At 58.4% G+C, this 12,599-nt stretch overlaps 1 protein-coding gene across 4 annotated transcripts; it reads right to left on the bottom strand.

Annotated features, from left to right (window-relative positions):
- Positions 1-893: 893 nt before the first annotated feature.
- Positions 894-12,341, bottom strand: KANK3 (KN motif and ankyrin repeat domains 3). 4 transcript variants are annotated; one of them, XM_066336452.1, is made up of 11 exons: positions 12,219-12,341; positions 7,660-7,734; positions 5,646-7,376; positions 5,029-5,128; positions 4,660-4,857; positions 4,080-4,167; positions 3,553-3,772; positions 3,075-3,217; positions 2,641-2,841; positions 2,459-2,557; positions 894-2,282 (listed from the first exon to the last, which is right to left on the bottom strand). In XM_066336452.1, exons 2-11 carry the CDS (start codon positions 7,694-7,696, stop codon positions 2,226-2,228), a joined length of 2,874 nt encoding a protein of 957 aa, XP_066192549.1. In that variant the 5' UTR covers positions 7,697-7,734; positions 12,219-12,341; the 3' UTR covers positions 894-2,225. The 4 variants fall into 4 exon arrangements, with proteins under 4 accessions (XP_066192549.1, XP_066192550.1, XP_066192547.1 ...); XM_066336453.1 differs by having other exon boundaries at positions 894-2,279; XM_066336450.1 differs by having other exon boundaries at positions 894-2,557.
- Between the last annotated feature and the right edge of the window lie 258 nt (positions 12,342-12,599).

Below are 12,599 nucleotides of genomic sequence, written 5' to 3'. Positions count from 1 at the left end.
TTTTGTCTATAATGTCCTGAGCTTGGCTGAGGTTATTCAGTGGCAGGTGTGACTGAGGATTTGGGTGTCCTAAAGCTGAGCAGAGCAGTGCTGGGACAGATGTGCAAAATATCAAACTGGAGCAGGCACTGATGATTGTTGTAGGGCTGATGTTAGAGTGTTTGTGGGATTTATCGTTTATGCCAGTTTTAGTTGTATCTTGGGCAGCTCATGGGCAACATAAGGTGAGGAGTTTGTGCCATGGAGAAAGCCCTTGTGTTTGTGCTGTTGCTTGATGTAATTTGTGATTCTTTGGAGGTTTCAGTTTCAGAGAATTAGTACAAGGCTGTGCTCTGGCTCATGTGATGCAGCACAGCTCAGAACTGGTCAGGTGTGCCAGAAGTCCCCTCAAGAGTTCAGATCTGTGGCTGCTGTTTATTGTCTCACAGCTTCATTAGTGACACTTCAAGAGTGTATGCTCTGGCCCCTGCCAGCCCTGAGTGCTGGGTGACTGGGACAGAGTGGCTTAGAGAGCTGTATCCCTTCTGGAATATCCCTGTGGGATCAGCCTGGTCCCTGTCCACCTGAAGAGGGAGGCAGTTTGCATCCTCACATTTGGTCTGGTGACTGCCCTTTAACGATGCAGTTTAATATCAGCACCACGGGAAACCAGGGGTGGTGCAGGGCTGCAGCTGGTCCTGCAGAATGAAATGGGCAAAGATAACTGCTGCAGCTGCCTGGGACACATAAGCAGGAAGAAAACCAGACTGAAGAATGTAGACAGTGCATAAACTTGCAGTGAATGACTCGGAATGTGGGGTCACCTGCTCAGGTCAGGGTCTGTGCCTCTGCTGCAGCTCTTGCAGGGTTTGTTATGAGCTGGACAAGAAGGCAGGAGACTGTAGATGTCACTGTAATATTTCAAAATAACTTTAAATTTTATTTATATCTTAAAAATAAACATCAGTGTTAAAATACCAGTAAACAAAGTAGTGTATTAGGGAGTGGCAGTGAGCGTTGTATATTAACTCCAGTGCAAAGCTAGGAGCAAGTTTCTGGGGAGGGTTGTGGGGTTCCCCAGCTCAGAGCAGGGTAGAAGTGGTGAAGCTGGGCCAAGTAGCAGGAATGGGGGGCACAACACATTACCTTTGTGAAGGGCTCAGCAGAGCTGCCTTCCCATGCAAAACCCTTCTTCCTCCTGGACTTTGTCCTCTGTTCCCACACCACACAGTGTTCACACACTTGCACAGACACATGTTCTCTGACATACGTACTCCCCTTTGCAGGCTCCACCTGTGTGCTCTGAGCTTTTCTGGCCCCTGTGTTTTTCCTGGTGCTGTCCTCCCTTTTGGGATGGAAAGTGGGCAGAGAGGGACTTGGCTGTGCACTCGGGTTGTCTGCACAGTCTGTGGGACTGGCTAGTTGGGGAAATAGTTAGGAGGTAATTTGTCTCTCTTCCTTGGGAGATGGACTTGCTTCCCTTGTGGGTTATAAGGCAGGTTTAGTTCCAAAATGCATTCTTGGCCCTCAGCCCCTTTTGTCACTTGGCTGCAACCCCAGCTGCTCAGAGGGTTTGCTCCCATTGAGCAAATCAAATCCCAAGTGATTTCATGTTGAACTTCATCCTTTGGCCAAGCAATATATATATATTTTTTTTTTTGCTTTGTATGTATGTGCTAGAAAAGAGAAAAAAAATCAGATTCCGGCTAGGAACGGAAATGTCAAAAAAGAAGGACAAGTATTTGAATCTGAAAATAGTCCCTGTCCAAGGCAGCATTCCCTCTTCCATTGTTGCACAGGATGTGCCTGAAGAGCACGACATCCCTGCTGACGCCAGGACCTGTCACTTGCTCTCTGGCTCCATGTCACTGGTACTGCTGCCTTCTCGGAGCTGCCAGAGAGCACAAAATAGCTGCTGTTTCTGCTGGGTTGGTTGTCTGCTGCTCTCCTAGCAGAGGGCTCAGAGGTGGCACAGCTCTGGTGGTTGTGGTAGGGAGCAGAGGGGATGGGGTGGTTTCTGCTCCCTGCATGTCCTGCCCCAAGGTCACTTAGCTCTGGTCACGTGGTGAGGTGGCCACCTGTGTGGGCTGCGTCCAGTGTGGGAGACGGGTGAGGGAGGCCAAGGGATGGTGCTTGTGATGGGACTAAAGCTGCACAGAGTGGTTTGCCACGGGGGGTGGCAGGTGAGGGAACGTGAATCACGGCCCAGTGCAGATGGTGGCTCCTGGCTGCATCCCAAGGTCACTCTAATTCGGTTTCTTTGGAATCTCAGGGCTTTTTGTGGCTATTGGTGAAGTCCCCTGCTGCAAAGAGAGTAGTCACCAGAGACCCCTCCAGTGACTCCTGGTCAGAGCCAGCAGGGCTGTTCTGAGCACATGGCACCTGAAATGCTCTGCTCTTGCTCCTGCAGCCTCTTCCTGGAGACACTCATCTGTGTTAGAGCCCTCTCCCCTCCCCTGGGGAGTGGTGTGGTACTCACAGGGGCCTGCGCCTTTGTGCCGTTGAGGTGGGCGTAGAGGAGCGCAGCAATGTCACTGTGACCGGCCTCCAGGGCGATGGCAGCAGCATTGTTACCATCCTAGAAAGTAAGGAAGAACATGCAGAAAGGGGTTTGGGGACAGGATGTAGCATGGCTCCTCAGGCCCAGTGGCAGAACCTTACACTGTCTACGATGGAGATGTTGCAGGTGGGCTGCGCCAGCAGCAGCTTCACGGTCTCCATGCGGCCGTGCTCGCAGGCGCACATCAGCGCGGTCGAGCCCTCCTCGTCCTGCAGGTTCACGTCGGCCCCACAGGCAAGCAGAGCTTCCACCATCTCCTGCCGGCCATGGCTGACAGCCAACATCAGCGCCGTCTGGCCAGCCTGCAAGGAAGGGACACTGCCAGGCCACCCCCGCCCCTGCTGCGCTACCCACTTGTCCCTGCACCACAGGGAGACAGCCCTGCTGCCACACAGCAGGAACTCCTAAGGTGGTGCCCTCCCCATGTACCAATGACTCCAGGGTTTGGAGCCATTGTCCTGCCCTTGGAAGAACTGAGCATGGCCCTGGCATCTGCCTGGGGGTGAAAGGGTCGAGATGTGCTGACCACACCAACCTGGCTGGCCTTGGCGTTGACGTTGCCCATGCTGAAGAGCCTCCTGACTACATTCATGTCCTCCTCCTGCTCAACAGCTGCCAGTGCTGCCAGCATGAGGGCAGTGTACCCAGCTTTGTTCTGGTGGTCCACGTTACAGATCCCTGTGGGGGTGGACAGAGGGGGCTCAGGATGCTGCAGGGCTGGTGGGAGACATGGACCAAGCCATGTGCCTGGCTCCACCTCACAGTCCTGCCAAGGGTCCTGTGAGCCATCCCATAGGCAGAGAACTGCTGATGGATCTCTCCCATGAAATCTGGGCAGCCAGGCGGGCTGGGGTGACTTGTGACCCCTACATCTATGAACAGACATAGCCCAGGGCAGCTCTCCTTGCCCCTCTGCTGCCAATGCCTTCCCCCGTGCTGACATGGCCAGGACAGGACCTGGGGTACAGTGGGATGGTAGCCAGGGGATGTTTCTGGGGCTGGGAGGCACTAACCCGTATCCAGCAGCAGCCACACGATGTGGAAGTTGGAGTGGGAGACACTGTAGTGCAGGGCTGTGTTGCCATTCCCGTCAGCCAGGTTCACCACATGGGCCAGGAGAGCCGGTGAGACCTCGGCAAAGGCCAGGAGGTGGTTGGCAACCACGTCAGGGATGGAAGACTTTTGGCTGGACAGTCGGAACCACTCCTGAAGGACCAGGCTGCTGCTGGCGAGCTGTGGGCAGAGAGGGGCTGAGATCCCCCTAAGCCTCTGCATGGCCTCTCATCTTGGCACCCCTCCCCTGCTGCCAGCCCAGGTGGCGGGGAGCAGAATCTCTGCTCCAAAGGGGGTGGGTGAAGGCAGGACTCTGAACTGCCCAATCCATAGGTTTTGGGGTTTCTGGGACAAACCCTGGAGCAAAGGGCTGTATTTTGGGGGAAAGTGTTGAACCAAGTTTTGCTGGCTCCTCTCTGAGTAGGATCAGCTCTGAGGGATGTAGGCAGGGGCTGAGCGAGCCATCTCATCCCAGTGCTCCACTCACCACCTCTTTGCTCTTGGCAGCACCAGGGTGGCCCAGGTGGGTCTTGACAATGAGGCAGGCCTCCCTCATCCTGGGGTTCAGCTCGAACCTGTGGAGAGCATGAGGATGTTGGCAGTGGGGCTGCATCACCTCACCAAATCTGTGAGCTCCCCAGTGCCTGTAACCCTCTGCAACGTTCCCAGAGTGCAACCTCCAGCCCGGTGGCTGCACACTCGCTGTTTCAGCCTCTGCAAACTGCCACAGAGTGGAGCCTTACATGGATGTGCTCGGGCATGGTTCACCCATTCTTAGGCCACATTTTATCCTTTTGTTGAAAAATGCTATTGAAGGCTGTTGGTTGTTTTGTCCCCCGCTAAACTAGCCTCTGCAGCAAAGAGGCATATGGGGCCTCTCATCCTTTCCTTAGCAGACCCAAGAAATTGGATGTTTTTCCTGATGAATGGTCTCTGCAGGAGCTGAATGGGTTTTTCCCACTAGTGGCACTGAAACTGGGGCAGATGGCCTGAGTTGGCAGGGCCAGTGCCATGGCTCCCAGCTGTGCAGGTCCAGGGAGCAGGGAGCCTTCTCTAATGGCACTTACTTTTCCTTCACCTCGGGGGGCTCCAGCAGGGTCACATCAGCCTCCTTGCACTCCAGTCTGGGCTCACACATGCCTTCCTCGGCCTCCTCCTCTGAGGTCTCGGTGTCTCCCTCCTCCGAACTGTTGGAGCTGTCAGCCAAAGCCTTCTCAGAGGAGCTGTTGCCTTCTTCCTCCTCCTCACTGGATGTGCTCTCATACCTGCACAGAGGGAGGATGCTCAGTGGCAACACAGCACCAGTTTGGCCTCCTTCAGGCCCTGCCACTGGCCCCAGCCCAGGACAGGCATGCAGGGGACTAGGACTGGCTCACAGGGGTGGCAAGGGGACTAGGACTGGCTCAAGGGGGTGGCAGGAGCCCCTCTGCACGTACTCCCCATTCAGCACGCCCACAAACTGCAGGCTCTTCTTGCTGCCCTCTGCCTCCCTTCGGGGAGGACCATCCCGCTTCTTCATGATGGACTTCAGGGCTCCTACAGGGAAAGAGATGGATGTTAAGGGCCAGTGAGCAAGAATCATAGAATTTTAGGTCTGGGTTAGAGGAGACTTTAAAGATCATCTAATTTCAACTCCACTGCCATGATCAGGAACACCTTCCTAGGTGTTCCACTAGACGAGGTTGGTCAGAGCTCCATCCTACCTGGCCTTAAACACTTCCACAGATGGGGCATCCACAACTTCTCTAGGTAACCTGTGCCAGGGCATCACCACCATAAAGAATTTTTCCTAATATCTAATCTAAACCTACTGTCATTTTGGAACCACTGCTCCTTGTCCTGTCACTACGTGCTCTTGTAAACAGTCTCTGCCTGAGGCTAGTCAAGCACCCCAAACCCACTAGACCCCTGGGCAGGCATGGAAGGAAAATGGACAACTGCTAAAGCACAGGTAGCATTGGGGCTGCAGGCATTGTCCCCGACAAGGCCATCCTCTCCCTTCCTGCAGGAACATTCCAACCCAGACCCTGGCATCATCCCTTGTGACACTCACCAACCACAGGGTTTGGGGCAGCTCCACTGTTCTGTGCTGGGGATGGGTCCCGGTGGCTGTGTGTCATCTCCAGCACACCTGCCCCAGCGCCTTGGCTGTCTGGGCACATCCCTCCCATTGCTCCTGCGGCCAGCGATGAGGGGCTGCGCAGGCCATCACCCAGGCCAGGCTCCATCACCTTGCCCACACCAGGCTCCTTCTCCTCTCCTGCCAGGACAATGCTGCCAACATCTGTCTGGCTGCCCTTGTCATTGCAGCTGGAAACTGAATCGGGTCCAACTGCCACGTCCTGCCTGTCAGGGTGGCAGCCCACGGCGATGGAGGAGGTTGGAGGGCAGCACTCCACACTTGCCTCGGCCATCTTTGGGGGGTCACCAGCTGCCTGGCTCTGTGTCACTACCACAGCCTCCACTAGTGCCTCGGCCACCTGCGGCTTGGCCATCACTTCCTTGTCCACCTGCCCATGGGGACGGCGGGCGCACACCTCCAGCCGCAGCTCCTCCAGCTCCCGTGTGGCCTCCTGCAGGTGCCCCTCCATCAGGGTGATCACCTCCTTCTGATGCTCCACTGTCTGCTGCAGCAGCTCCAGCTCCCGCTCCGCCTCAGTGGCCAACCCCAGCGAGGACTCCAGCACCCAGACAGCCACATCCCTGCGTCCCCGTGTGCTGCTGTCTGGCGCGTCCCCACTCTCCTGCTGTGACCGGTAGTAGAAGACAGCATCTGTCATGGCCCGGTCCTCACCCACTGCCACAGAGCGGCACGGCCTCTCAGCCACCCTGGGGCTCTTGCTTGGCCTGATGTTCCGCTCCGGCACGGCCAGCTTCTCTGTCAACTTCCTCAGCTCTGCAATTTTGCTCGTTCGCCCCTTCACTGGCTCTGCTTCACTCTCTGGCCCTGTGTGGGGCACCTCATCACCCCCTGTGCCTGCCTCAGGGCCAGAGGGGTGATACAATGCCTCGCCGGGCTCTGCCGACAGCTTTTCCAGCAACTTTGCTTTCTCCCTCTTCAACTCGCAGATCTGCATCTCCAGGAGTGGGATGGTTTTCACCTGCTCTTCTAAGTCCCGGAGCTGACGCAGGGCTGCAGCCATCTGCTCCCGCACATGCTGCAGTGGGGCCGTGCTGAGCCCCGCAGCCGGAGTGCTACGCCCCGAGCTGCCAGGGCTCACCCGGCCCCAGCCCGCCTGGCTCTCAGTGCCCACCGGCACCCAGTGCGATGGCTGGCCCACAGCACCTGGCAGGCCACTGTGGGAGAGGCTGCCAGTATCCTGCAAACGGCCCTGCTCCTGCTCCAGCCTCCTGCTTGTCTCCAGCAAGGTCTTCTCCACCTGTGGGTTTAGCATGAGGCACTTGCTGGTGGGAGGTGGGAGCAGCCGTACTGCTGGCAGTGAGATGGGGTGGGAGGTTGGCTTGCTCGCAGGCTCCAGGGGTGCTCGGCTGTGCGGAGACAGCAGCAGTGCAGCCCTGCCCTCCTCGCTGGCCATGGAGGTGAGGGACTCGGTGGAGGTCCAGGCACTGGTGTGGCTGCTGGGGCTGCGCAGGGTGCTGGGCGGTGGACGGGACCCTTTTACCCTGCGAGGCAGTGGCACTTTCTTGAGTGTCTGGCCACTTTCAATATCATCAACGTATTTCAGGAAATCAAGGTCCAGCAGGAAGCCATAAGGCGTTTCCACAGAATATGAGCTCTTCTCTCCATCGTCCTGGTCCCGGTACAAGAACGGGCCCCCAAGATCTGCAAGAGGAGCAGGGATGGTAAGGTGGGGGTCTGGTGGAGACAGGATGCCTTTTCTAACTGGGTTATATTGGAAGTTACAGCCTGCAGGCCCGTCTCCTCCATGAGATGCAATGTGTTTGTCTCCAGCACCCTCAGTGCCATAGGGTTTCACAGAGCACCCAGTCCATGTCAGGGTTGGTGCTGGAGTGAGAAACTCCATTGGGACGGGACAGCTCAGCCCTGCCACCCCCCTTCCACCTCTTCTGCTGTCACTACCTGGTGACAACCCTGGTCTCTTTACCTGGGAGGTTCTGGTTCAGGGGTGCTGGTTGAGCCATCTTCTTCCCAGAATGCTGCTGACCAGAGGATCATCAACCTGCAACAACGAGACCATGTCCAGCCAAACCCTGTGACCCCAGGGCTAGTGAGCCCCAGGCAGCCACACAGCCTCGACCCTCACTCGAGGAGAGCCCTGTGGTTGACCCCACCATCTGCCAGGTCACCTGGCCTCCCCCAGTCCAGGGCTGACACTGGTGCTGGTGGCCAGGTGAGCATGGTGCTGCCTGTGGCGCCGGGATTGTTCATACATTTAAGGAATGCTCCACAGCTCTGCTGGGATGGCGCTGCTGCCAGCTCCGAGGATCACGAGTTGGAGCTTGGCCATACATTGGGAGCAGGCCAGGAAAAAAAAGAGGTTGAAACCTGTGTAGGTGCAATACTCAGTGTGAAGTTTGCTTTGGATAAAGGGAACCGATGCTTTGGCAAAGCCACGTGACTGCAGGGAGTTGCCAGCACCTCTCAGTGCTGGGTGTGATGCCCATTCTCACCACCCAGGCTGCCCCACAAGGCTGCAGGAGTGTCCTGAGGGGCTGATGACCACCAGGAGGGACCTGACTGCTTTTCCCTATCCATAATGTGAGATAAGGCAGAGGAAAATGAAATGGAAGCCTGGTTTCCCCACGAGCCAGGCATGGACACACTGGAGGAGAGCCAACAGGATACGGTTGTGGTTCAGATGTGAGCTCATGGCTGGGGGTGCCACCAGCTGTGAGCACTGAGCTGGGACCTGCTGCAACATCTGGCAGCATCTGGATGAAGTGCTCTTGGCAGGAGCAGGATGGGACAACAGCGCCTTGGGAGCACTTTGGGAGCACCCATTGCTGCTGTGCATGGCATCAGGGTTCTGATGGCTCTGTCCATGGGGCACAGGTAGCCTCGGGGCTGAGCAGCTGTTGGTGGGCAAAGCATTTGGCACTAGGCTATTTTCAGAAGAAAGCAGGGGAGGAGGAATGTCACAGAGGAATAGTAGCTTGGGCACAGCCCTCAGGGAAGCTGAGGCTCAGCACTGCCCAGGGAATGGCACAGGGTCTGGCCTTGGCTGCACAGAAACACCCACATCCGCCCCTCACGCCGATGCTGCAGCCACTCCCCAGCCCTGGTGCTGCAGCTGCCAGCCCTCGGCTTGCCCTGAGCCCCTGGAGTCAGCAGAGCAGCTGTGGCAGCGGCAGGACAGGCTCGGGCTGGGCACCATGGCGGCCTCCCACACCCAGCCCAGCGCACGGGCTTGGGGGCTGACTCCAACTGGGCAGAGATAAAACACTTTCCACTAGTCACTAGGACTCTGGGGCTCTCCCACTCCTCAGCCAACCCACCCACAGCTAATGCATATCCCAAATTCCACCTCCTTCAGAATCATCCCACCTTCGAGTGGGAACCCATTCCACCTCCCCTGGGAATATCCTGGCTCCATGCTGGCATCCACCATTCCCAAACTGCTGGTTTCATGCCCACAAGGGTCCACACATCCCCCACCTCATCTGATACCTCCCACCCTGGGAAAAGTTTGGCTTCCTCCTCTGCATAGCCCTTGCTGCAGGTAATTAAACAGTGCTGGGGCCAGGACAAACTTCCCGCTGGGCTCCACACACATTGTAAATCAAAGAGGAAGAGAGAGCAACAGGAGCCAGAGCCAGCGGGTGTGTTTCCTCGAGGGGAAGTGGCCGGCAGCTCCCTTCCGCCACCCACCCTGGGTATTGTCCCGCCTGGGGACAGGAAAAGCCTCCTCTGCTGTGGCCTGGATACCTCCCACACCACTCCAGCAGCAAAGATGTCCCTTGCACCAGCACTGCACTGATGTCCCCTCCACTGAGCTGCGGACAGGTGGCTTGTCACCTGCCACCTCCTATGGCCCCTTTCGCCAATATCAGCAGCTGCATCCCACCTGTGGGGGACATCTTCCTACTGCTTCAGGATCCCATTTCTTCTGGTCTGACAGGATAGGCTGGACCACGGCACGAGTTTCTGTCTTCACCCAACTCCAAAAACGGTGAATGGGACCTGCCAGCTTCCAACCATGTCCAAGTGGCTCCAGGCACCCCATGATGTTCAAATGCTCCTGCGAGGTGCAAACACCTCCCAAGCTCCTCAGGCTGTGCAAACTATTCCTGGTCTGGGGAAGAGGTGTGGGGCTGGATTGGACAAGTGGGGGCAGATGGTCCCAGTGTGCAGCAGGTTGAGTCCCCACACCCGTAGCCCAGCCACTGCCAGCATCAGCCAGACCTGGTTGCCACAACCATGGCGCTACTCAGACAGTGCCCCTCCACCCTGGCTGAAGTCTTGCTGGGGCCAATTGTACCAGCCACTTTTGTCCCAAATGCTGATTTTCAGCAGATTCAGCTGCATCCTTGGGCACTGGTACAGGTTGTTGAAGGGGCTGGGCACGTGGACGCCTGGGGGGGAGCCCTTACATGACCCCAGCTCTCTTTGGAAGTAGTGAAAGTGCTGTTTCTAGCACTGGTGTTTCAACAGAAAACCAGGATGCTACAAGCAAAGGACTGGCAGGGAGGCTTGGCAGAGAGGGGAAGAGGAGGAGGATGCGCAGGGACCCGACCACGCCCGTGGAGGTAGGGCTATGCTTTGCCTGGGCTCACACCTGTATTTTCCCCTTGTGCTGTTGTAACAATGCCAACATGGGAAAATTAGGGCCAAAATTGGAGCCGCTCTGCTCAATTACAATAAAAAGTCAGGGATGAGGGAGGCTGGGCACCTTGGCACAGCCCAGGTACCACCCAGTCCTCATGCCCTAGCCCCAGCTGCAAGGCAGTACCTTGGGACCTCTGGCCTCATGGGGTGATTTCGCCCTGGGGTTCCCAAGCTCCTGGACTGGCAGAGGAGAGGTCTGGGGGAGCTGTTCCTAAAGCTCGAGACCTTTGGGCCGTTTCCCTCCCCAGGGGCACAGTTGTAGCAGCCCTCAGCCCTGTTTAACAACCTGATACAGTGCAGCCCGAGCTGCTCCACCGGCAGGGCTGGGGCTTGACACAGGGAGGACTCTCTCTGGCTCTCTTCCTGAGCCAGAATACTGAGGTCATGAGGAATGTGAGAAGAACAGAGTCCAGAGCAGCCCTGGCCAGCACAACTTGATTTATCTCAGCCAGGCATGCTTCCCTCGTAGCTGTGCAGGCAATAAGCCCTGAAGCTTGGAACTGAGGCTGTTCCAAAGTTAAAGGGAAACCACTGAGCAAGCACAAGGCTTCCTCCACTGCCAGCAACCTGCCAGGATTCAGGCTCCTTGCACACAGTACGGTCACACGTACTTGTCACCTGCAATGTTACCTGCCAGCAATGTGGCTGGGTTCAGCAGGAGGTATCCAGGGCTCATGACACCTTCCTGTCCTCATCTCCTGCAGCAGGGGCTGTATGGGAGGGCCTGTATCTATTTGCCCAGGCCACCTTGACCATGCTGTCTATGCTGGAGCTGCTCCTGGAGGAGCTGGATCCGCGTGGGTGAGTGCACAACGCTGACCCAGGGAGAGAAAGGGAAATGCTTCAATCATCTCAACAGCTAATTTCAGGATTGGACTATTATTTCTGAAGTTGTCGTCATCAAGGGCCTGGCTGGCTGGGAGGCCAAAGAGGCTGCCCAGGCGCTGCACCCACTCCAGCCCCTCATGGATCTCCCTGAGCTCACACACAGCAGGTGGAGAGTCTACACACAGACTTACCCACCTGGGGATCGGCTCTACCAGCCCCTTACACCTATATGGCTATAAGCTCCCTACAGTTTCACTAGAGAACATCAACTCCTTTCTTTGCACCCTCATCACAGCTGCCCACCAGCACCTTCCACCAACACCTCCCGATTCCCTCGGGGCTGCAGACAACACACGGCATCAGCAGCAATGGCCTGGGCTTGCTCTACTGTGAGGAGGGGCTCAGAGACGAAACTAAATTTACACCCGGGGAGCCCAGGTACAGTCGGGGCACACACACAGCACTGTGCACAACCCTGTGGTGGGATCTCCATGTGCACGCAGAAGCACCCTAAACCCTGTAGCACCCCTGTGCCCTTCAGCACCCCAAAGGGGCCTGCAGCAGCCTGGGTGCCATGTCCCACCGCTCGGGGAACTCACAGCACACTCAGCCCGAAGAGGTCCCCAGGACCCCAGGGAGTCCCCAGAACTGCCAGCCCTGCAGTTCCCCAGCTCCCTGGGAGTCCACCAGCATCCCCAAGCTTACAGATTCCAGGCACCCCTGGGGGATCCCCGGCGTGCGTGCAAGCACCAGGCACCCGCACATCGGGGCCACAGCCCGTCCCCAGCCCGGGCACTCAGCCGGCCGGAGGGAGGAGAGCTCCAGCCCGGTCCCGGCCCCGCTCCCCTCCCGCCGCCGGGGCCGCTCGGGCGGAGCCGCCCCGTCCCGCCGCGGTCCCGCCACGTCTGCGGGGGCTCCAGCGCGGTCCTTCGGGGGGCCGCGGGCGGCGGCGGGAGCGGGGCCCTGCGAGAGCCGCCACGGGGACCAGCCCCCTCCCCGCCGCCGTCAGGCCTGCCCGTCCCGTCCCGCCCGGTCCCCGCCGTCCCTCACCGTGCCGCCGGGCTCCTGGGCTGCAGCCGGGACACAGCCCCGGGCCCGGGACTCTCGGGCTGCTCCGAGGCACCGGGCAGCGCTGCCCGCCGCAGCCCCGCGCCGAGGGCGGGCGGGAGCGGGAGCGGGAGCGGGAGCGGGAGCGGGAGCGGGAGCGGCCGGGGCGGGGCGGGAGCGGGCGGGGACCGGCCACGGGCCCGACGGGACGGGGACCGCCCCCGGCCGCCCGCCCGCGGCTTCTCCGCTAGCCCCCGCTGCGCCTGAGGGGATATCGCTGCCCCCTGGCCGCCCGGGGTGGGATGTGCCCCGCTCCTGTCACCTGCGGGGAGGAGTGTCCCCTACCCTTGTCACCCCAGGGTGATTACCCTGAGGACGGGGTGC

Source organism: Sylvia atricapilla, chromosome 26 (assembly GCF_009819655.1).
Source record: "Sylvia atricapilla isolate bSylAtr1 chromosome 26, bSylAtr1.pri, whole genome shotgun sequence".
In the NCBI taxonomy this organism is placed as follows: Eukaryota; Metazoa; Chordata; class Aves; order Passeriformes; family Sylviidae; genus Sylvia; species Sylvia atricapilla.
The sequence above is the reverse complement of the archived record's forward strand: the minus strand, read 5'-3'. Positions and strand labels throughout refer to the sequence as shown.

Excerpts from the sequence above, each read along its gene's own strand:
- KANK3 (XM_066336450.1), bottom strand. The coding sequence starts at position 7,696 with ATGGCTCAACCAGCACCCCTGAACCAGAACCTCCCAG. Across the intron at positions 7,377-7,659 it reads CCTGAACCAGAACCTCCCAG|ATCTTGGGGGCCCGTTCTTG; the intron begins GTAAAGAGACCA and ends CTCCTCTTGCAG. Across the intron at positions 2,842-3,074 it reads TCAACGCCAAGGCCAGCCAG|GCTGGCCAGACGGCGCTGAT; the intron begins GTTGGTGTGGTC and ends CCTTCCTTGCAG.